Source organism: Camelina sativa, chromosome 19, assembly GCF_030686135.1.
Source record: "Camelina sativa cultivar CO46 ecotype springtype chromosome 19, ASM3068613v1".
Taxonomy (NCBI): domain Eukaryota; kingdom Viridiplantae; phylum Streptophyta; class Magnoliopsida; order Brassicales; family Brassicaceae; genus Camelina; species Camelina sativa.
Window position 1 is genome coordinate 24,226,555 of NC_141898.1, and position 22,169 is coordinate 24,248,723.

Here is a 22,169-nt window from a genome sequence, read left to right on the forward strand (position 1 = left end):
AATGTTTTCAAATATCTTTAATATCCTTGACAAGTGTAGGCTCCAGTTTTTTATCCACTTAGAAAATGAGACGAACTCAATTTGGATTTGTAAAGTTTTTTTTGTGGTTTCTTCGATTTCGTTTGTTGTTGATCTAGTGGTGGAAGCTACGTCGAATATGACGCCGTCGCAGAGATACGCGGCGAGCGCATTGTTTGCGATCGCGCTTAACCAAGCGCAGATCAGCCAGACTAAGCCACTCGGAATCCCTGCCACCACAGACCACGACGGAGACGACGGAGAGTCTGAGAATCGTCGAGAGTCAATCAGCAGCGACGGTGATATTCCTATCTCCGACGACGCGGATCTATGGGTCCACGAAGTTTCCGGCCTCCTCCGACCCGTTTTCAGGTATGATCACAATGAAATTTTCATGTTCATATGCGTCTGTGTGTGTGATGTATACATCATTGAGCTGTCTCTGTTAATTTGCTTTCAGATGTCTTCAGATTGATTCATCAGCTTGGCATGGCCTTGAGAAGATAGCTGCTTCTTCTCAGGCTAAGGACCACATCGGTGCGGTATGACTAATATAATTTCCCTTCCTTTCATGGAACATGTGTTGATGAGCTCCTTTTGATTGGATGCTACAATTTGGTTTATCGTAGTTCGTCAAGTTACTCTCAGAGGATGTGAGTAATGATGATGATGATTCTAGTGAAATGGTGGAGAAAGAGACCGCTTTAGCTAAAGCTGCTGAAGCTATGGATCAAAACATTCGAAGCAGCTCTGTATCTGTGGAGGCTAAGATGGAGAAACATGTTGAATTCGAAAACGAATGCCGTGAGAAGTATTCTGTTCCCGAGGCGCAGTCTGACGCTGAGGTTAAGGAAACAGATAGTCATGGAGAGGATGGAAAGAGAGATGGAGTCCACAAATCTGGGATTGTTGAACAAGAGAAGAAACCTGTTGAGGAAGTAGCGTTGCTTAGTCATGAGAGGAAGATTAATGTGCTTTACGAGCTTCTTTCTGCTTGCTTGGCTGATAAATATGAGGAGAATGAGACATGTACAAGGACTAGGAAAGGCTATGATGCTCGTCATCATGTTGCTCTGCGGTTACTTGCGACTTGGTTTGACTTTCAGTGGATTAAAATGGTTTGTTTGCTTCATTTTTTTTTCAAATTATGCTACCACACATAGTAAACTCATTGCTTTATGATAGATATCTTGTTGGGGATTTAGGTACTGAGGATGTTGGTTATGGGAACTTATTTGCGCATTTCCATTGTGCTGAGAATCTATTTATGTATTTTCTAGGAAGCAGTTGAAACAATGTCTGCATGCTCTGCCATGGCATCGCAACAGTCAAGTGGAAATAAGGAAGAAGAGTCTCTGTCACCAAATAGTCAATGGGCTAAATGGAAGCGTGGAGGCATTGTTGGAGCGGCTGCTTTAACAGGGGGGACTTTGATGGCCATCACTGGTGGTATGATGTATTCTAACTGTTAAAATCCCTTCCCACGTTTCGGAAATTAAGACCTTGGATTTGGAAAATGCTAATTTTTCACCTTCTTTGATTACATATTATATGAAATAGGATTGGCTGCTCCAGCAATTGCTGCAGGGTTCGGTGCATTGGCACCAACACTAGGCACGATCATTCCTGTAATTGGAGCCAGTGGGTTTGCTGCAGCTGCTGAGGCTGCCGGAACTGTTGCTGGTTCTGTTGCTGTCGCAGCATCTTTTGGAGGTAAATTAAAAGTAGACCTCATTTTTAGCTTCCTTTAAGTAAAAAAATGGATGGAAATGATGATAATTGTATAGTTTCTATATGTGTTTATGAATAGCTGCTGGAGCTGGCCTCACAGAGACTAAGATGGCTAGGAGAACTGGGGACATTGAGGAGTTTGAATTTAAAGCTATTGGAGAAAATCATAATCAAGGAGTTAGTTTTAATTTCCTACTGCTGATATATAGTTTTGCATTGGGACAAAATTGACTATTGTTTGTACCTCATGTTGAAATCTCTTTGTTCTGCATTAATCCGGTTTTGAGGATGACGTCCTTCTTTCTTTTATTTTTTTTGTTGTAATAGCGATTAGCAGTGGAGATCTTAGTTGCTGGATTTGTTTTAAAGGAAGAAGACTTTGTAAAACCATGGGAAGGGTTAACTAGCAACTTGGAAAGGTATTAACACGAGTTGTTCTCGTGTACAATTTTGTGACTATGATTCGCAAAATTCATATGTTTTGCTATTATTGCTTCTTAGGTACACAGTGCAATGGGAATCCAAGAATATTATAGCAGTGAGCACTGCAATTCAGGATTGGCTTACTTCAAGTAATAATATGTAGTTTTATCCATTTACGCTTAACCATGTAAATTTTTTTTTTGTTTTTTTTTTGTTATTGCATTAAGAATAAATAGTAACATCGACATGAAATTGTTGCAGGAGTTGCTATGGAGTTGATGAGACAAGGTGCAATGCACACCGTACTAAACTCGCTTTTAGTAGCTATGGTATGGCCGGCAACACTCCTTGTAGCTGCTGATTTCATAGATAGTAAACGGAGTATTGCTATTGACAGGTAAAAAGAAAATATTTTATGATATTGAAATGCCAAATGTGATGCAACCATTACTGCTACTTAAAGTTTATGGCTATTATGTGCCTTTCAGGTCAGACAAAGCAGGAAAACTTCTGGCTGAAGCGCTTCGAAAAGGGTTGCAAGGAAATAGGTACAATTATTGGATAAATTCCATCAGAACTTTATGATAGGAAGTTGTACAATTAGAATTTTACATTAGCATGTTGATTTTTTTATTTATTTTGGAAAACTTGTGAGGAATTCAGACCTGCTCTCGTTGGTTTTTCGCTTGGTGCACGTGTCGTCTTTAAGTGCCTCCAGACTCTGGCCGAGACTGAAAAGAATGGTATATTATCCCACTCATATTTATCTTTCTTTAGAATTGACAATTGATTCTTGTCTTAACACATTTTTCACGGTAGCTGAAATTGTGGAAAGAGTTGTTCTTCTTGGAGCACCAATTTCAATCAAGAATGAGAACTGGCGGGACGTAAGAAAGGTAATAAACCTGTTATTTAGTGTTCTGTTTCATCTTATATAATGAACAATTGATTATTGATGTCACACAGTCTAGGAAACAGATACGTAATTTGGTGTTCTGTTTCATCTTATTATATGAGTCTTTTGGGTGGTTATCAGATGGTGGCTGGAAGATTCATTAATGTTTACGCCACAAATGATTGGACCCTCGGAGTTGCCTTCCGTGCAAGGTACTGTATATTTAATTGTTTTTCAATTCCGAGTTTAAACTGCAAAAATGAAAACCTGTTTCTCTTCTTAATCTTTGAAGTCTGTTGTCCCAAGGATTAGCTGGAATCCAACGGGTCTGTATCCCAGGGATCGAGGATGTAAGTATCTCGTTTTCTCTTTGTGTTATTATATTATGTTCATGTCAAGTGATGTGAAGGAAATAATCAGACTAATCATCATCATATTCATCATTACCTATCAAATAACCCCCAACGTTACACAGGTGGATGTAACAGATATGGTAGAAGGTCACTCATCTTACCTATGGAAAACTCAACAAATCCTGGAAAGACTCGAACTCGACAACTCTTACCCCGTCTTTCGAAACACTCTCTAACTGAGCCCGACATTTGTTATTAGGAACCATATATATCCCATTTTAATCCAGATTCAGTGTCAAGCAAAACTAAACATCATCTCCCATCTTGCCTCATTCTCCTAAGGTGCGTATGAATACACTTTCACATCCACTTTCACATTTCCCCCATTTTACATAGAAATTTCCCTCAGTTTGAAACCTTTTACACGGTCTAATTCTTTACCCGGAAAACATTGGAGAAATTCTGTTGACATAGTTAAGGACTTTTTTGTTCCTTGTACATGTACATGACGATTTTTCAATATATTTTTTTTTTGTTGTGATTTACTTAATTATTTGAGGTAGACACAACTAGAAAAAGTAGATAAAAACAAGATTTAACATAAAAACAAAACTGATGCACATGGAAAAGTTAGTTGTAAAGGCAAGTGAGGCGCATGTTAGGCACCGCAATGAGGCGTGTGGCTCTGGGAGCGGTGAGACCCATGACGTCGCTCATGTCAAGCTCACTCGGTGTCATCCCATCGGGCAACTGCCACGTGAAACTGTGAATGATGTTAGCCACAGCGACCTCCATTGCGTAAAGCCCAAGCTGCATCCCCGGACACGATCTCCGACCTGACCCGAACGGTATAAACTCAAAGTTAGTCCCCATGAAATCAGGCATACCCGGTTCCATAAACCTCGAAGGCTTAAACGCTTCAGGTTCAACCCATAGTTTCGGGTCACGCGCGATGGCGAATGCGTTGATAATCAATCGCGAGCCTTTGGGCACAGAGAAGCCTTGGAGCTTCGTGTCCTCAATGGCCTCGTGGAGGATGAGTGGGATCGGTGGGTGGAGCCTCATGGTTTCTTTGAGTGTGCATTTGAGGAAAGTTAGTTTCTCGAGGTGCATCTCATCCACGCGCTGGTCAAGACCCACGACTTCGGCAAGTTCTTGTTGGAGCCGATTGAGTTCGTCTGGGTTACGTAAGAGCTCCGTCAAGGCCCACTCTATCCCCGACGCCATTGTCTCCGTTCCTCCAAACATAACATCCTTCAAGCACAAATAAATGTTTAAATATATATGTAGGACTATAATGTGTTTTAATTCTTGGATTTAACCATGCGAAGATATTATATGTATGTGTGCATATTTTATATAATTCAGCTTACCTTTAAATGATTATTAAGAGTTAAGAAAAAAAGAAGAAGAATGATTAGTGTGAAAAATGTAAATGAAATAAATTATAACGTTTTGGTGTATACCATGACGAGCGCTTTGATATTATCACGTGTAAGTTTTACGGAGCTCTTGTTACGATTAGTTGATGAATCCTTGCTCACTAAATTTTCTTCTTCGCTGTAAAACGCAAGTAGATCATCCACCATATCGGTATCTTCATCATCGTTTACAGTCTCCCTCTTCTTCATATGCTCATCGATAACTTCATCAATGAACCCGTCGAGATCGTTACGGGCCTTCACGAGCCTCTTGTTTATCCCGTGCAGATCGAACCAACCTAAGAACGGTATGAAGTCTGCGACGTTGAATGCTCCAAATAGCTTTGAGAACTCTTGCAAAATTCTTATGAACTCGTCTTGTTCCGTCTCGCATGCGGCACCAAACGCGGCTCGGTACGTTATGTTTCTTGTCAACGTAAAAATGAGCTCTCCAACGTTTACGGGTTTTCCGACGTTGCTAGACAAAGACCGGACCATATTATTTACTTCGTCGCGGACCGAGGCCCATGACTCAGCTCGTCTACGGCTAAACACCTTCATGACGCATACTTTCCTCATTTGTCTCCAAAAAGGTCCGTAAGGAGCAAAAGCCATGTCAGCTAAGTCGTAAGTTAAGTAATTTATGGCTATTGTCACGGGCCGATTTGAGAAGCTGATGTCTTGGACTTGAAGAACTTGTCGGGCCAGGTCAGGTGATGTGATGGCAAACACGTGACGAAATCCCATTCTTAGGTGGAACAAGCCCCCGTATGTTTCGGCCAGCTTGGCTAGACCATGGTGTGAAAGTTGGTCCATCATGAGCATGTTTCCAATTATGGGAAGACCTTTCGGACCTGGAGGGTAGAGCGGGTTACGCCATCGCGGGATGAGGTAAACTAGGACGAGAAGAGAGACGGTGATGAGAAGAGCCATCGTTGTGGGATATATTACTTGTGTTTGCGATAATAGAGACTCCATTGTTAAATTTTTTCACTTAATTTTTGAGATGATGAGATATTAAAGGCTAAGGCTAGTTTTTATAGTGATAAACTGGGGCCTTATCTATCGATTGTTGTTTTTATATATGACATTTACAAAAATAAATAAATAAACTTCGAAGAGTGGACTTTTCTTAATAAAATAACGACTTGACTTTTACAAAATGAAGAACTTTTGCGTTGATATGTACAATAATGTTGCACTAGATTATGTATATAGATTATTGGTCCATCGTTAGACATAATAATTTTTATCAAATACGATGACCTTACGAGTGAAAACATTTTTATTTCTACTTCTGTTATTTTCTTGTATACCGTTTTGAAGAAACGCACAATATTGAAAATAAATGTAACAGTAACCTAACAAACTAGGAAGGATCCTCTTTTTCTAATATTGTAATCCAACTAATCGTTAAGAAATTGCATGCGATGATCATAACCAAAATAAAATAGAGAAGCACATTTTGATTAATAGAGTAATTTAAGGGCGTGCGCATGAAAGTACAAGCTCTATAAATCAACTAAATGTTAGTTGAGTATTTTCTATTCGAGACCAACTTTTTTTGGCATGATTTGGGCCCCTTTCTTCGACGTTCCTATGATAATTTGTTGTTGGACAACCAAGAAATCTAGTGATGAAAGTACATGCTCTAATATCAATATATATTAATCGAATAAACTACTTATGTGTGATAAGATATAAACAAACATATGATTTTAGCCTTTAAGTTTGCTCCAAGATTAATAAGGACGATAACCTTTATACTTTTAATTCTTTTCATCAATTTTTCTTTTCCGAAGTTGTTAGTGTGCTTGTCAAATTTACTTTGACGATATATAAAATTGTAATTTTATATTGTTTGGATGAAATCTATGGATTTTTTTTTATCAAAGACACATTCCAACATTACAGTAACTTTACTTTATTCAGATATATAAATAAAATTTGGTATACTTTGACAAAGAAATTAACCACATTGTTATATGGCATGGTATGAGAAACAATATAGTCTAGTATTACAAGGTTCAAATGTTGTGGATGATCAAAAGGAACTCCTTTCAAGCTCCTTTTAAAGTGAAAAGATATCACACTCTTTAATTTCTTAAAAACGGAAGCAGTCAACGGAACCAGAATTTTTTAAATCAATTGCAAAGGTTTTCTACTTTCTCGTAGAGCTCTCCCGACATGGTTGTGTGAAGGATAGGAATAAATTTTGTTATACTTTGACGAAGAAACTAGCCACATTTTTATATGGTAAGGTATGAGAAACAATATATTCTAATATTACAAGATTCAAATTTTGTGGACGCATTAGCGACATTCTCTTCATCTCTAGAATTCATCCACAAAATGAATGTTTAATCTCTAAAACTCCTATACAAAATCACCCTTAAACACAAATACAACGACCGGTATAATGTAAAAAAAAAGAAAAGGAAAAAGAAGATAGAGATCAACATAAATATTAAAACAACTCCTTGTTTTGTAATAAAAAGTGATATACTTTTGTTAAAGACCATGACTCATTTCCTCCAAGTTGTTGACATTCATTCCACTCTGGCCAACCAACTTTAGTACAAACTAACATTATTTTTTCTTTTGCAACATCAAATAGTTTTGGTGGAAAAGCACATATATTTAGAATTTAAATATCACATAAAATTACATTTAGAAAATAAAGAACTTCATATTATAAAAATTTACAAAGTTTCGCCTAAAAATTAAATATTTGTCTGTATGCCGCCAACATTGAACGTACATGTGTAGCTAGTAATTATTTCCCCAAAAAATAAAATAAATAATTAAAACAATAATATTTGATTATTTTATAAGAAAAAAATTAAATAAATTTTTGAAGTATTAAAATTAGTTACAAGGATAATGATTCTACTTATTATATAAGGAACGCATACCTTAAATATTTCACTTATATATATATATATATACCAACCAACTACTTTATTCAGGTCATATAGAAGACAATCCATAATAAGATAGTTTCATTCCAGTATCATACATTTTTCCATCTTGGAAATGGACTTCAGCGATGATTTCAATTTCAGACCGTTATTTATTTTTTTGTATTTGGCTTTTTCCAGATATTTTTACTCACATTTTACTTTTGTATATAAACATTCTCAATTCAAGAAAAATAAATTTGACATTTCATAGAGAAAAAGAAAGCATACATTTAACTTTTATTTTGCACTAACCATATTTATACTGCTTGATCTGCCCAAATCGTTCTTTTGTATTTTTTTCCAATTCGGTGTCGCACCATACAAAAGGAAAAAGCTAACCCCAAAATCAGAATGGATCGAGAACTAAACACCTAAAAAGGAATTAGGCCCAACTTCGGCCCATAAGACAAAAATCTCAGAGAGGGTTACATATTCTCTTCCTACGCCATTCTTAGCTTTCCTCTGCATCTCTCGCTTTTCCTGTTTTCCTCTTCAAGTCGGCTCTCCTGCTTTGCTACACTTACAGGTTTGTTTCTTGTTCCTCGTTTCAACTTGTTCTTTCTCCTCCCATTAGGGTTTGTTTCGACCTCAAAGCATACACCTTTGATATAGAACTCGTAACAGTATTTGATTAGAAATCCAATCTTCCGGATTTATGAAACTAAATCTAGTTGATTAGCAGCAGCATCTTTGTCAATGTTTATGTGAATTCGATCCTTTGTGTTTTCGATTGTTTTGATCTGGTTTTTAGCAACATAAAGTTTCGTTTTTTATGTGGCGTTTGGGTTTTTTTTTATAGCTGATCTTGATCTGATCTGATCTCTCTGCTTTATATCAGTTAAAAAGGTTCGAACTTTAGAAACAATGGTGGCCTTCCCCAACCTTAGCTCTGACGCTGGATTGAAGAAGCTCGATGAGCATCTTCTCACTCGCAGTTACATCACTGGGTTAGAATTTGTTTCCCCTTTTTTGGCTTGTTAAAATTGAGCAGAGCACCATGTACAGATCCTAATTGCTTTCCTCTGTCTGTGTATGTTTATAGGTACCAAGCCTCAAAGGATGATATCACTGTCTTTACAGCTCTTTCAAAGCCCCCAACTTCAGAGTATGTCAATGTATCTCGTTGGTTCCACCACATCGATGCCCTCTTGAGGATTTCGTAAGCTCCATTGCCTTTTATTGTTTACCAGTATATATAGGGATCAATAGTTTTTGCTGGTTCAAAAGTTTTCTAATGTTATTGTCTTATAAATTGTCTCTATTTACAGTGGTGTCTCTGCTGAAGGAAGTGGTGTTGTTGTTGAGGGACAATCACCTATCACAGAAGAGGCCGTTGCTACTCCCCCTGCAGCTGAGTCTAAGGTAAATCCATATTGTTTCTATGGTTTCTCATAATGTTCTCTTTTAGCTGTATATTAGGGGGATTGATATGTATATGTGTAATTCTAGGCTGCTGCTGAAGAAGAAGAAGATGATGATGTTGACCTTTTCGGGGAGGAGACAGAAGAGGAAAAGAAAGCTGCTGAAGAGAGAGCAGCTTCTGTGAAGGCATCTACGAAGAAGAAGGAATGTAAGTATTTGTTTCTGTCTTACACTCTGTAGATTTCTCTGTAGATTTCTCATCTGCTTTTTTTCTTAACTTCTGTCAGCTGGAAAGTCATCAGTGTTGATTGATATCAAGCCGTGGGATGATGAGACTGATATGAAGAAGCTAGAGGAAGCTGTAAGATCCATTCAGATGGAAGGATTGTTTTGGGGAGCATCAAAGCTTGTCCCAGTTGGTTACGGTATCAAGAAGTTGCAGATCATGTGCACCATTGTTGATGACCTTGTGTCTATTGACACCATGATCGAAGAGCAACTCACCGTTGAACCTATCAATGAATATGTCCAGAGCTGTGACATTGTTGCCTTCAACAAGATATGTAAGTTTCATGAATCTTCTCTCAGCTACTTAAATCTTTTGATAAGATAATGTTGTGTGTAACTAACTGTGGATAATGAATTGAACCATAATGCAGGAGGATGGAGAAAAGCTTGAAGGATGGGCCTGTTTATGTTGTTTTTGTCTTCTTCTATATCCAGTTTTCGAAGTTTCTGTTAACTGTTTTGATTCTATAATTATGTGAAAAGGCTTTGCTATATCTGATTCATTTTGATAATTTTGTGAAGACAATTCAGTATTGGCTTAAAGTTTCCAACATATCTCATATATACGAGAATCTTAAGTTTGAAACTATCGTTCCAGATTTGCTTGGATTCTAGATGTCTAATTCGATTTGGAGAAGTGGTTTGATTTCTACTCTTTAAAAAAGAAAATGAAAAATTTGAGTATGACGGAATATGTGAAGCAAGAAACCATGCAAAGCTAAAGTACGCATGATTTTGGTGTTGGCTAAGAAGAATAAGGAAAAAAATTATACTAATAATCAGAGATCAGAGTTTAGGTCCTTGGTCGTGACGCAATATTTATTTAGTTTTCAACAGCCTCATCTCTTTTTGTAGTTTTTAGTTCCACAAATAGAAAAAAAATAAAAATGATGGTAGGTTTCATATGGGTAATGCATGTTCATGTGGTTGCTCAAATTTGATTATTATGGTCTTGATATGGTCCTAGAAGACTATAAAAAGGATGAGAATGGATATGACTTTTACAGAGAAAAATCACGATGGAAATATTGGTGAGATTGACAAGCTTTGTGGTGTTCTTGTTAGTTTCTGGTGCGGTGGTGTTGTTATTGAGCTCAAGCTCTGTTCACGGGTTGAGATATGGACCCTCGAAGAGATTCTTTAACAGTAGTGATCAATCTTCCGTTTTGGGTTCGAACAAAATGTTTGAAAGTGGACATAATAAAGCCCGAAAAGTGCAAGAAGGTAACGTAGATGATGGAAGAGGGGGTCGTGGAGGAGGAGGCAGAGGCCGAGGAAGAGGAAATGGCAAAGGACAAGAAGGTGACAATGGTGGAAAAGAAGATTGCAATGACGGTGTCGGTATTGGTATTGGTATAGGTATAGGAGGTGAACCTAGCCCTGGAACTGGAGGTGGTGGAGGTGGAGGTGGCGGCGGTGGTGGTGGTGGTGGAGGAGGTGGCGGTGGTGGAGGAGGTGGCGGTGGAGGAGGCGGTGGGGGAGGCGTAGGAGATGGATATGGATATGGCCGTGGATGGGGCGGTGGATATGGAGGAGGAGGCGGAGGAGGATGGGGGTGGGGAGGAGATAGCAACGAAGGAGTATGGGGTCCCGGAAACGGCGGTGGTTGTTGGTTTCCCGGTTGTGATAAAAAATCAACGAAAGGTCAACATTAATCAAACATATTTAAAGACTGTTTTACATTTATTTAATGTACGACTATCATGGCTATGTTTGTTTTCAATATGGATTCTTTTATGAGATGCTTACGATTGAGAATATTCAAGAAAAATAGTTTCCATTTTAAGAAAGAAAAAGGTAATGAAATAACTTCAAATTTGGAAATCTATATAATTGGTTGATATGTAAACAAAATGTGTAGGCCAAAAAGTGGAGTGGAGATGATCGTAACGTTTTAAGTACAGAGAAGTTGGAAAGTGGGTGGATCAATTGAATAAAATAAAATAAAATTTGGATTTTTTTTTTTTAAAAACTAAGCTGTGAATCCCCAATTATTAATTAGTCCTGTAACTAATACTAAACAAGATAGGGATCGAGTAGTTTTGTGGCTTGTCTTAGATCTAAAACTCTACCCACACAGAATTCTATAAACATATGTTTTATATTCTCAGTGGTGAAAAAAAAGACTCCGTCAATGTTTAGGTTTTCAATGTTGGTCTACGTAATATGTCTCGTAGCTTTTTGAAATATGCATTTCAAATGGTATAAAGTTTTGGCACAAACTTGCGCTTCGACAGCTTCGAACGACTCAAGGGCTAGACTAAATACTAATACATTTATACATCCGTACAGGGATGCCCTGCTATAGACGATCCCTAATCATGCATAGGCACGTTACACAACTAACAAAAATCACGTGTCATGAGTAGTCTTTTTCATATTTAATTTATCTATATATGGAAAAAAGCAAATTATATATTAATTTTGTTCTTCACAAAACTGTTACTATGGTTGCACAGTTGACATTCTTATTTGCAGGAACATTTACTACGAATATGTACAAGAAACTCTTCTTATCTAGTCATGTATCCATGTTACTTAATTTTTTACGTATTGAGTTTTAGATAATCTTGAATCATAGTCATATAGATCTCTTTCAAAACAAGTAAATTGCATACCCAAAAAAAAAAATTAAAGAGAGTTTGAAAAGTAGATGTTACAATTAAGATCTTGGTGGGTTTTCATAGAATTGTGTACCAGGCGTAATCGTTTTATCCGGGCCTTGATTATATAGAATGCCCTTGAACTGATGACCAGCTATGCCTACCGTCGTCTGATATGCATATTGGCAATCTCCATCATTGGTACCACTCATTCTAACGCACCGGAAAAGTGCATTCGATGTCACTTCATCTGGAAATGTTGCATTTCCCATCTCTAACCCTAGCAAATTACACACCATTTAGTGGCTAGTGCTAACACTTTACGACAAAACATATTTCAAATCCTAACAAGAGCACAATGTTTTGATTGTTCCAAACACAAAAGAAAAATTGACCTTAATTTTACTTTTTACATCAAATAAACATTTTCATCATTTTGAAATAGAATTTCTTGGATTATAGGTGCAATATCTACAATGATATTTGATCAAAGAAAAAGTGATGCATTGTCTTATAAACATAAAGGTAAAACTTCATATTTTTAATTACTAAAAAGAAAAAGAAAAAAAAAATCAATTATGAAACAACAATGCAAAACTGAAAACAAACCTGATGAGTTAAAAGTAGCCGGTTGATCAATCTCTCTATACGGATTCGGGATGTTCCCAACTCGGTCTCCATCGGTGATTGGGTTGGAGGTTGGCGTCTGTATCTGCTGCTGCCGTTCACGGCGTTTGGCGATGGGGATCCAAGTGCTCCTCACGTGAGTGGGACAGTCGAGCCCGTGGCTCTTGCAGCAAGTTCTACACCGCCCGTGCGTGCACCCTTTCTTGGCTTGGTTTCCACAGTCTTGACAGCTTATGGTTAGGGATCTCGATGACGTGGTCAAATCACAGACGTTGATCTGACCCGGATATAGATCGAGGCTTGGATGCTGCCATATCTGATTGGTGTGGTGGCTCGTGCTTGTGTTATTTGTGTTTCTGTACCAAACCCAATTTGCCTTTTGTTGATTGTCTTCTTCGTTGTTTCTTGATGACCCTATCCCAGCCATTTTAAACTTTAACCTAGCTAGCTCCTCCTATAAACCCTAATCTAGAGTTTACAATATCCATAATTCACAAACCCTAGTTACCATGAAGTCTTGAGCTTTTGATAACTCCGGCCACGTCGCCTTTTTTTCTTTGTCTTTGAATTGTCTTCTTAAAACCTCAAATCCTCTCCGATCATATTGTGTGCTTTCATAGCTGTTGTGCAAAACGAAATCAATAAAAGGACATTAATTTCACCCTTTATCTCTACCTCATCTTTATCTCTTTCTCTCGGTTCATTACTAGTACTCGTCTCACGGACCATAGCATGCCATGTGGCAGTGATTTAACCGGAGAAATCGCACATGGGTTGTGTCCCAAGGTCATATATTAATGTACATCATCTTATGCCCTGCTGATTATATAATTCGCATAAAGATTTTAGTTAAGGTAATCTTCGATTTCATACGACAAATAGTTCACAACTAGTCGAAAATTTAGGTTCCTTTTGATTTCATACGACATATGTGCAACACATGCAATCATTCACATTCGAAAATTTCATTGCGCTTAAAGTTTAATGATAAGACAAAAACTATTTAAATTTTAGAATCTAAAGCTTCAAAATAAAAATTTTACTCTATACAATGCAAATTTTACAAAACAGACGAAGAAATATTTATGTTGTTTTTTTTTTAACTTTCTACCAGTCCCCGATATTGGCCAATTTTGACATTTTTGGTAATTATTTGTTTGTACGTGTTACAACTGAAGCACTAATCTCTTACTGTTGCGGTTAAAAAAAGGTGTACATAGTAAACTCATATCCTATATGCACAAACATTTAAAATTAATAGGGGACGTACGGAGAAATAAAAGAAGCATGTTACTCTAATTTGTATTATACTATATGTAGTGTGGCTATTCAAGGGAACAAAGCGCCACCTACGTTATGCTCTTTTTTGTATCCACTACTCCATTAACTTTTATCGTCGTCGGTTAAATATGATATGAGAAAAAAAAAATCATAATAAGTAACTTCAAACTGTTTACTTTTTAGTGGAAGATATATTCAAACTGTTTTTAATATCTCTAACTACTTTATGAAAATATGGACGAAATATTCTTCATCATTCATTTTTCGTTTCATCTAGTTTTTGAGTTGAACTGTTTTAAATTTAAATTTAACCCACGATAAAATAAAATAAAAAATGTTTGAGCGTGGAAATTGGAATAGTCCTCCAAAAAAAATTCAAAAACTGTTTTAAATATAACTCATCTTAATTGAAAAATATATTTTGTTGTGTGTTAGTTAAACAAAAACAAATTGTGGAAATTAATAATTTGTGTGTATATAGGAAAAACAGAACGGAGTGATAAGAGAGGGATAACGCCCGAGAAGATATCAAATTCGTTCTCAAATTTGTTGAGCGATTCTCGAGTCTTTTTATTTTTGTTTTTCTTCTAATATTCTTGATATAATTATATATTTTTTGTAATTAGTCCTTTTTTTTGGTCTAAATTCTGAAAGCTAGAGGGATATCAGGATATCTCCAACGAACTTCTGTAATCTATATATATGATCGAACTAGTATTATCCACTTTGATTTTAGATGCATTTTGAACAAAAATATCGAAACTGTTCTTAATAGATTATTTTGAATCTCCTTAATAAGATTTTTTTAAAGTTATTAATTCAATTATAAATGAAATATTGGAGCTAAATGAGGTATAGAATCGGATAGTGGAATTAATAAAACAGAAAAGATTTTCATTCGTTGGCTAAATGATATCCATTAGAATCTCAACAAATCTTAAAAAGGAAAACTAAGCAAAACCTACCAAAGTTCAAAGAACACTAAAACATTTAACTAGTCTTATTCATGAAAGAACATAAACCAACCCTAAGCTGTCTCCTCCTCCGGCAAGTAGTATCTGTTCTTCAACCAAATAGCATCGGCAATAATAGGCTCGTCATCTTTGTTCCTATGCCAAGTGTAATGGGCATGAGTCCTGTTCTTTATCTCAAGCATGGCGTGTCCGAAACTGGCCTCCCTAAAGGCGGAATAACTTGGTTGCGGATCCGTGTAACTGCATAAAAAAAATAGAGTATCTTAATCAAGAAAGATACAAAAGCTTTAATCAATGTCACTATACAATGTTTTAAAAAAAAAACCTGTTTGCGATTCCTTCGATGTTGCCTCCATCTCCAATGGTGATGTAAACGGGTGCAGATTGGTCTTTCACCGGAGTACTCATTCCATCAGTGATATTGTACTTAATGTTGGAGACGCGCTCTGATCGCTCGTAGGCATGAACATGACCAGCAAAGACGATATCGACTTTGTTTTCGACGAACCATGGCTCGAACGTAACTCTCATGCTCTCACCTTCCATGTAGTGATAATTGTTGCTGTTGTACCACGGCGCATGAACAAGAACAATCAACCAGGGAGTCTCTGATCGGTTAACTTTCTTGAGCTCATCCTGGAGCCACGAGTTCTGAGGAGTGTACTTGTCTATAGTACACAAGAAACCATCAACATTAATGTGATATAGATCAAAATGTAGTAGAGTGCTAGTCTTAGGTCGTACCATAAGCTGAGTAAGAGGAGAGTACGATGATGTAAGCGGAGGCTCGTTTGATGGAGTACCAAAGCGGAGAAGTACTCTGTGAGGCTCTGTAGGGAACATGGTAGCGGTTCATGTACGGCTTGAAGGGTTGTGTCTCGCCCTGCGTGCAATTCAATGTTTTAACTCTAAAATTAAAAAATGTGTGTTCTTTAATTATGGAAAAATATAAATAGATAGGAACTTACTAAATATTGGGCATAATCAATCTCGTGGTTCCCTGCGGCCCAGATCCAAGGCTGGTACGCGGCGCTTGGTTCCACAAACCGGCCATATGAATCCCATTTTCTTTGGTCGTGATTAGGATGATCATCAGCGTAAGACAAGTCTCCGGCAAAAAGCACCGCTTGGCCTTTTGGGTTCGACATGTAATTGTACAATGTCTGGTTGGAGGCATAGGTTTGTCCAAGATCACCTATAAATGTAACATAGTTAAGATTAGTGAAATTATATAAAAAACCTCAAAATTCGTTTTTGAAAGTGTGAATCTATATGGGTTACCTATGACACCGAATGTGTAAGCAACATCTGGACCAACTTTTGGTGGAGTCATGAAGTTGAATTGTCTAATGGAGCGACCAGTTCCAAGCTCGTAGAAATACTTGGTATCATACTGCACACACACACACACACAAAAAGTTAGTATATTTAAAAACCTATTGAACTAGATAGATAACTTGGAGGGCAAGGCCCAGTAAATGTACAAACCTCAAGCCCTTTAATGGTGGCATGGTGAAGATAACCAGATGTGTAGTCGTAGTATCTATAGGTAGACGTTGACGCTACAGCACTCATCTTTTCACTACCATCAGTATCAGCGTTCCAATATCTAACGATATTGGAACCATCGTCCACGTTTAAAGGCGTTACCCACGAGATAATCATACCTCGACCAGCGTGATCTCCTTGTGTTATGTGAACCTGAGAAAGGAGCAAGAGTGAACGCTCAATAAGTCCCAAAGTGAGAAAAAGAAAATGTAAAAATTGATTTTATATAGAGAAATTGAGATTCACTTGTTCCGGAGCGTTTAAACCGGCGGGTGGAGGAAAGGTTTCGAGTGGCATTTCTTCGGATGGTTCAGATACTCTGACATAGCTACTGGTGACTCCGGCGTGGCTCACAGCGAAGATGCTTAGCAACACGACCGCATAGCAAAAGAGTTCTAAACGATTCAAATTCATTTTGATTTGGTGTTTAGAAAGAAAGCTAATAGTGTGTGTCTTGCTTTGTAAATGATGTTGTTATTATGTGATCGAAATGTTTATATAGAGAAAAAAGAATGCTAGGTATATTCCACTTAAATTCTTCTCAAAGATTTTGTTCCAAAGAAAGGTAGTTTAGAATATATTCTTAGAATTATTCTAAAATCTTAAAAAACGAGATTCGCTCATTTGAGTAAAAAAATAATAACTATTTTTTTTCTACAAATTGAAAATATATTGACTCTATACGGAAAATAAGTATATATAATCAAATTTGTCATTACATCCAAATTTAGCTAAAACATGTGCAACACTGTTACATTTTCTTTTTGTAAAAATAAATATAGCATGGTGTAATTTTGATAACCAAAATCTTATATCTTGTAGAAGATTAATTTGTTAGTCAACTGTTTAAGTGTAAGTTATTAGCCATTTTGATTAAAGTATCACAATTACCCTCCAAAACAAAAACAATAGATAATTTATATCCTTTAATATAAGGCTATTGTATTGCTATCAAAAGTTTTTTTTTTCTGACGGTCACCTTGGTGGTAAAGAAAGTTTGTTTAGAAAATATTCTTAGAATAAAGATGTTTGAAAACGAGATCCAGCTGATTTGAGTGAAAGAATAACAATTATTTGTCACTGAAAAATAATTCAGTAAAAAAATCACAACAAAGAGTTATTAAGAAATGTTTGGCCGATGGCACTATAGTCTACTTGCTTGCCAAAATTTCCATTTGGCCATTAACCAACGTGACAAATTAGTACATGTGCTATATATAGCACGAATTGAAATTTATTTATACAAATATTTTTGAATATTTCTATATGTTAAATAATATTTTGATATGTTTTATTAGTTTTTAAATAATCACAGAATATAATCTGAACCTGTTATCTGTTGTAAACATTATAATTTATCATATTCATTACATTTAAACCGTCGTCTCATATAAATATTTTAAATTTTTTTTAATTACTTTTGGTAATTTGTTTTTGTATGTTCAGTATTGATCATATTTTTAAAAATATCAAGTTAGGCTTAAACCTTATAATTTACTAACAAACTATTTTCCATATGAGTGAACTAGAAAGTCAAATTCTTCATTATTTTATGTGATTATCTCTAAGCTGAGTCGATGAGAATCAAAATCAAAACATATAATATGGTTTGGAAATTGTGTTTTTTTTTACATCTAAAAGACTACCATAGTGGAAAGAATTATGAATTGAGTGCTTTTATGTTGCTAAATAACACAATGATATTATCCTATGATTCTAAAGAATTGAGAAGTGAAAACAAAAAATTGCACGAAAATTGTTAAATTTAAATAAATATATTCACTAATTTATCCTACTATATTAATTGAGAAGTATATTTATAAAAATAATATTAAAATTGTAAAAAATTACATTCGAATGCCATTAGAAATAGTTAGGATCCTTAAGGATAATTAAGACAATTTAACTAGGATAAATAAAAAAATAGTGTATTAAAATTAAGATATTAAGAAATATCCATTCAGTTAAACAACTTAGATTTCTACATATTTTTTTGGCAATAATTTCTGCAGCAATAATCTGATTGTAAGTAGACTGGATGAATTGCTAATAATAAATAACAAAATAACAAAAAAACTATTTCAAATTTAATTCAAATAAAATGTTCAGCCCACGGTTTAACGTGGGTTAATACCTAGTTGCAATGTAATCGTTGATTCATTAATTGTTTTCTATTATATTATAAAAAGAAGAAATTAATTTTAATCTAGGAAGTTGATGAAGTTCATAAAAATGCAAAAAATTACATTCGAATGCCATTAGAAATAGTAAAAAAATAGTTAGGATCTTTAAGGATAACTAAGACAATTTAACTAGGATAAATAAAAAAAATAGTGTATTAAAAATAAGATATTAAGAAATATCCATTCAGTTAAACAACTTAGATTTCTACAGATTTTTTTGGCAATAATTTCTGCCGCAATAATCTGATTGTAAGTAGACTGGATGAATTGCTAATAATAAATAACAAAATAACAAAAAAACTATTTCAAATTTAATTCAAATAAAATGTTCAGCCCACGGTTTAACGTGGGTTAATACCTAGTTGCAATGTAATCGTTGATTCGTTAATTGTTTTCCATTATATTATAAAAAGAAGAAATTAATTTTAATCTAGGAAGTTGATGAAGTTCATAAAAATGCAGATATTAACTGTATGGGATAAACGACCAATTTAATAAAAAAATTATGTGTAGTATCGCGACAAAAATCTATTTCAACATTTTGTTTACTTCATAATAATTGACAAATAAAAATCTTTTTTTTAATCCCATCATAAATTTACTGAATAAAACTTTAAATTTTTGGAACCAATTTCTTGCAGAGCTAAATAATTACCGGAAAGAGAATGACAAATAACACCAATACTAGTACTCTGCTTAAGTGAGGTCTGAAGATCTAAACACTCACCCCGGCTATCAACTTCTATACCTATACCTTCTCAAATTCTTGTTTAAGATTTTATTCCAGTTAAAATATTATAACTAAATATATCAAATCAGTAGTTTTTCTTTTTTGAATCTCGTTATATTTCTTCTACTTTCATGACCATTTTGCGATAGTCTAATGGCCCTATTTAGACCATTATAATTATATAATCATGTTCCATTTGGCCTTTAACAACGTGATTATAAAAATAACCTTTTCATTATAGAGATTAAATAATTTAAACTCACAAAATTCAAATTCTTAGACATCAGGAAATACCTGCAAACTCATACAAAATAAAGAACACAAATATATCTTTCCACTCATTTCTATTACGCCCAATCATTACTATAAAATCAAGAGTTATTAATTTTCCTGCAATTCTTCCTGATTTCACCACTCGAACCTGTCAAGGGAGAGATGTTCCCCATCTTGACCATCGATTCTGCGAACTGCTCAAAGAACTCTTCTTGATCCTCTGCATACTTCTTCACGAGCTCTCTCGATTGTTCATTGCTAGAGAACAAGACTTGGTCCGAGTTCAACAGTCCCATGTTCTCGATCAAGTTCTTGAAGTAGCTGTTATCAAACCTTCCGGCACTGTTGATGTCCAGCTCCGACAGTAACTGATCCCCACCAGATCTAGGGCACCTTTGGCGCAAGTTAGCAGCGTAGGATTGCTCTAAGGTTGTGTCGGGACTTCCGTTTCCAGATTGGTTGTAAAGTCTTTGTCTAAAACTAGTACATCTAGAGAATCCAATGGTGTGGCTCCCTGAATAAAATTTGAGTAAGGTTATGATAAAACCTTTTTTGAAAGTTTAACGGTAATTTGAAATGCAAGTACAGTAAAATTATGTCTTGTGTGTGAAGTAAGCTTACCAGATAAAGCAACAACGTCGGTGAGGTCAAGACCTTGATTGTTAAATCTCAAGACAATTGTGTTGAAAGTGTTGTTAGGTGCAGGGATGTTGTTGTTTGATCCACTCAAACTTGCACTTGTCGAATCTCTTCTTCCCAAAGGAACCATCCAGCTTGGTCCACCAGTCTACACAAAAACCAAACCAAATCAGATCTCGAAAATTTTGAAAAGCAATAGAGACAGAGGCAGAAAAATAAAGTGGCTTACAAGAACAGCGGAGTCTCTAGCAGCTAGAGTTAAGGCGTCAGCACAAGAAACAGTGTTAGGGCATTCACTCTCCAGTGCAGCTTTGATCTCGTCAACAACTTCAAACCCGCGGGCCGATCTGCTGTTAGGGTTTGAGTTCTTCTCAGTAACTATACTCCCACTTGTGTCTAAAAGCAACGATCCATCACAGCCCTACAAAGGTTCAATCAAACAAGTAAAAGTAGTGATGATTCATCTCAAACATTAGTCGTTAACTTGTTGAGAAAGTTACTTAAAAAAAACTCTTCAATACCTGAACGAAACAATCATGGAAATGAAGCCTCATGAGGGAAGCAGCCATACGAGTCTCCCTTGCAACAGCATTGGCTACAACTGACCTCACAATTTCTTCGGCTCTAGGGCACGAGCTGCGGTAGAAACCTGGAAAGAGATTCCCTCTCTCACCGCCATAGTTACTCTCGTCGTCGTCGCAGATGCAGAGAGTAAGAGCGTAAGTAAGATATAGAAGAACGAGAAAGCTTCCGATTCTTGCCATTGTCAGTTTCGGTTAGCTAGATCAAGAAAGAAGAAAGGAGACGGATGACTTTGTTATGGTAAGAGATATGGAAGAGGAGAAAAAGAATCGAAAGTATATATAGGCGACTAAGGCGAGAGAGAGTTCGTGGATTTTGGCGTCATGGAGAGGAAAAAGCAAAGGCAATAGAGTTGGTACCTTGATTGGAGTCCATTAATTAAGATAAATAAACGAAAAAAATGACAATACGTATATTTGAAAAAAATGGTTTGAATTCAAAGAGACTATACAAAATCTTGGGTTTGGTATCCAAATGTCCCAAACTTGCATGAGTTGTTTGACTAATTCACCTCCATTTTGGTTATTATAATAGTTTGTTTGTTATTTAAGGTTTGTATAAAGTTTAAACTCAGTTTAATTTGATAGAGCCAAAATAGAATCAAAAGTTTAAAAGTGATGAGATTAAAATGTTAAGATGAAATATGTGACAAATTTACGTTGATCTAATATATAGATGTGTCACCTAGTTATACTTATTTTTTTGTCAAACCACCTAGTTATACCATATAAATAAAATTATATACAAGGTATGATTCGGTCACAACGCACGCGGCAAATCTTAAACGCGTTTTTTAGTCCTTGACACTTAAGATTTAAACCTAGCTGTAAGAAATGCATTGTATAGTTTTACTTGGTCGTGATTAAATAATAGTCTAGCAAAGATGTTTGTGAAGGTTTTTTTAAGAAAAAGAGACAAAGAGGAGGAACAGTTTCTAACTGCTCTTTTGACAAAAATGCGATAACAAGCAATATCCCTCAAAATTTCATTTGTTTGTTGACTTATGAACAATAAAAAATGCAAAAGGGGTTTTGTCTTCTATCATAGAACATGGATATGCAGGTAAAAAGCAAATCTAAAGGATGAATAAAATAACTACGAACATTTCAAACGCGTGTTGCGAGTCCTACTTGCACTTAGTTTCTTGACTCTTGACATGGTCTCTTTCTAGAAACTAATCAATGATCAAGAACACAAAAGCCCAAAATAGAATGTCATCCTATATATGGGGTAGGTTATGTTTGCTATGCAGAGCCATGTCTAGAATCATACGAA

At 35.8% G+C, this 22,169-nt stretch overlaps 7 protein-coding genes across 10 annotated transcripts; 3 read left to right on the forward strand and 4 right to left on the reverse strand.

Annotated features, from left to right (window-relative positions):
• Position 1: 1 nt before the first annotated feature.
• Positions 2–3,961, forward strand: LOC104767165 (transmembrane and coiled-coil domain-containing protein STS1-like). 3 transcript variants are annotated; one of them, XM_010491205.3, is made up of 15 exons: positions 2–390; positions 479–560; positions 648–1,136; positions 1,299–1,467; positions 1,579–1,731; positions 1,829–1,926; positions 2,077–2,168; positions 2,251–2,321; positions 2,434–2,569; positions 2,661–2,720; positions 2,836–2,915; positions 2,992–3,068; positions 3,209–3,279; positions 3,360–3,417; positions 3,543–3,961. In XM_010491205.3, exons 1-15 carry the CDS (start codon positions 2–4, stop codon positions 3,654–3,656), a joined length of 2,139 nt encoding a protein of 712 aa, XP_010489507.3. In that variant the 3' UTR covers positions 3,657–3,961. The 3 variants fall into 3 exon arrangements, with proteins under 3 accessions (XP_010489507.3, XP_010489505.3, XP_010489506.3); XM_010491203.3 differs by having other exon boundaries at positions 3,374–3,417; XM_010491204.3 differs by having other exon boundaries at positions 3,380–3,417.
• Positions 3,828–5,849, reverse strand: LOC104768203 (cytochrome P450 84A1-like). The gene is made up of 2 exons (XM_010492127.3): positions 4,887–5,849; positions 3,828–4,674 (listed from the first exon to the last, which is right to left on the reverse strand). The coding sequence occupies exons 1-2, from the start codon at positions 5,817–5,819 to the stop codon at positions 4,051–4,053; spliced, it is 1,557 nt and encodes a 518-aa protein (XP_010490429.3). The 5' UTR covers positions 5,820–5,849; the 3' UTR covers positions 3,828–4,050.
• Positions 5,850–8,189: 2,340 nt separating this feature from the next.
• On the forward strand, positions 8,190–10,043 carry LOC104767166 (elongation factor 1-delta 2). Its single transcript, XM_010491206.3, has 7 exons — positions 8,190–8,330; positions 8,643–8,751; positions 8,847–8,963; positions 9,073–9,166; positions 9,254–9,374; positions 9,454–9,729; positions 9,826–10,043. Coding segments are annotated over exons 2-7 (693 nt in total). The 5' UTR covers positions 8,190–8,330; positions 8,643–8,668; the 3' UTR covers positions 9,828–10,043.
• A 410-nt stretch (positions 10,044–10,453) lies between these two features.
• LOC104768204 (uncharacterized) lies at positions 10,454–11,241 on the forward strand. The gene has a single exon (XM_087503300.1). The coding sequence runs from the start codon at positions 10,474–10,476 to the stop codon at positions 11,107–11,109; it is 636 nt and encodes a 211-aa protein (XP_087359426.1). The 5' UTR covers positions 10,454–10,473; the 3' UTR covers positions 11,110–11,241.
• Positions 11,242–11,988: 747 nt separating this feature from the next.
• On the reverse strand, positions 11,989–13,362 carry LOC104768205 (protein SHI RELATED SEQUENCE 4-like). 2 transcript variants are annotated; one of them, XM_087503299.1, is made up of 2 exons: positions 12,667–13,362; positions 11,989–12,331 (listed from the first exon to the last, which is right to left on the reverse strand). In XM_087503299.1, exons 1-2 carry the CDS (start codon positions 13,109–13,111, stop codon positions 12,117–12,119), a joined length of 660 nt encoding a protein of 219 aa, XP_087359425.1. In that variant the 5' UTR covers positions 13,112–13,362; the 3' UTR covers positions 11,989–12,116. The 2 variants fall into 2 exon arrangements, with proteins under 2 accessions (XP_087359425.1, XP_087359424.1); XM_087503298.1 differs by having other exon boundaries at positions 11,989–12,337.
• Positions 13,363–14,838: 1,476 nt separating this feature from the next.
• On the reverse strand, positions 14,839–16,951 carry LOC104767169 (purple acid phosphatase 5-like). Its single transcript, XM_010491208.2, has 7 exons — positions 16,734–16,951; positions 16,428–16,640; positions 16,221–16,332; positions 15,908–16,134; positions 15,684–15,822; positions 15,265–15,607; positions 14,839–15,179 (listed from the first exon to the last, which is right to left on the reverse strand). Exons 1-7 carry the CDS (start codon positions 16,899–16,901, stop codon positions 14,993–14,995), a joined length of 1,389 nt encoding a protein of 462 aa, XP_010489510.2. The 5' UTR covers positions 16,902–16,951; the 3' UTR covers positions 14,839–14,992.
• Positions 16,952–19,615: 2,664 nt separating this feature from the next.
• LOC104767170 (peroxidase 15) lies at positions 19,616–21,590 on the reverse strand. Its single transcript, XM_010491209.3, has 4 exons — positions 20,834–21,590; positions 20,542–20,733; positions 20,295–20,460; positions 19,616–20,187 (listed from the first exon to the last, which is right to left on the reverse strand). The coding sequence occupies exons 1-4, from the start codon at positions 21,074–21,076 to the stop codon at positions 19,772–19,774; spliced, it is 1,017 nt and encodes a 338-aa protein (XP_010489511.1). The 5' UTR covers positions 21,077–21,590; the 3' UTR covers positions 19,616–19,771.
• Between the last annotated feature and the right edge of the window lie 579 nt (positions 21,591–22,169).

Excerpts from the sequence above, each read along its gene's own strand:
- LOC104767169 (XM_010491208.2), bottom strand. The coding sequence starts at position 16,901 with ATGAATTTGAATCGTTTAGAACTCTTTTGCTATGCGGTCGTGTTGCTA. Across the intron at positions 16,135-16,220 it reads TTACACATTCGGTGTCATAG|GTGATCTTGGACAAACCTAT; the intron begins GTAACCCATATA and ends TTACATTTATAG. Across the intron at positions 15,608-15,683 it reads CTCCTCTTACTCAGCTTATG|ACAAGTACACTCCTCAGAAC; the intron begins GTACGACCTAAG and ends TGTGTACTATAG.
- LOC104767170 (XM_010491209.3), bottom strand. The coding sequence starts at position 21,076 with ATGGCAAGAATCGGAAGCTTTCTCGTTCTTCTATATCTTACTTACGCT. Across the intron at positions 20,734-20,833 it reads TCCATGATTGTTTCGTTCAG|GGCTGTGATGGATCGTTGCT; the intron begins GTATTGAAGAGT and ends GAACCTTTGTAG. Across the intron at positions 20,188-20,294 it reads CGACGTTGTTGCTTTATCTG|GGAGCCACACCATTGGATTC; the intron begins GTAAGCTTACTT and ends AATTTTATTCAG.
- LOC104767166 (XM_010491206.3), top strand. The coding sequence starts at position 8,669 with ATGGTGGCCTTCCCCAACCTTAGCTCTGACGCTGGATTGAAGAAGCTC. Across the intron at positions 8,752-8,846 it reads ACTCGCAGTTACATCACTGG|GTACCAAGCCTCAAAGGATG; the intron begins GTTAGAATTTGT and ends GTATGTTTATAG. Across the intron at positions 9,167-9,253 it reads CCCCTGCAGCTGAGTCTAAG|GCTGCTGCTGAAGAAGAAGA; the intron begins GTAAATCCATAT and ends GTGTAATTCTAG.
- LOC104768204 (XM_087503300.1), top strand. The coding sequence starts at position 10,474 with ATGGAAATATTGGTGAGATTGACAAGCTTTGTGGTGTTCTTGTTAGTT.
- LOC104768203 (XM_010492127.3), bottom strand. The coding sequence starts at position 5,819 with ATGGAGTCTCTATTATCGCAAACACAAGTAATATATCCCACAACGATG. Across the intron at positions 4,675-4,886 it reads ATATCAAAGCGCTCGTCATG|GATGTTATGTTTGGAGGAAC; the intron begins GTATACACCAAA and ends TTGTGCTTGAAG.
- LOC104768205 (XM_087503298.1), bottom strand. The coding sequence starts at position 13,111 with ATGGCTGGGATAGGGTCATCAAGAAACAACGAAGAAGACAATCAACAA. Across the intron at positions 12,338-12,666 it reads GGCTACTTTTAACTCATCAG|GGTTAGAGATGGGAAATGCA; the intron begins GTTTGTTTTCAG and ends GTAATTTGCTAG.
- LOC104767165 (XM_010491203.3), top strand. The coding sequence starts at position 2 with ATGTTTTCAAATATCTTTAATATCCTTGACAAGTGTAGGCTCCAGTTT. Across the intron at positions 391-478 it reads CTCCTCCGACCCGTTTTCAG|ATGTCTTCAGATTGATTCAT; the intron begins GTATGATCACAA and ends ATTTGCTTTCAG. Across the intron at positions 2,721-2,835 it reads AAAGGGTTGCAAGGAAATAG|ACCTGCTCTCGTTGGTTTTT; the intron begins GTACAATTATTG and ends TGAGGAATTCAG.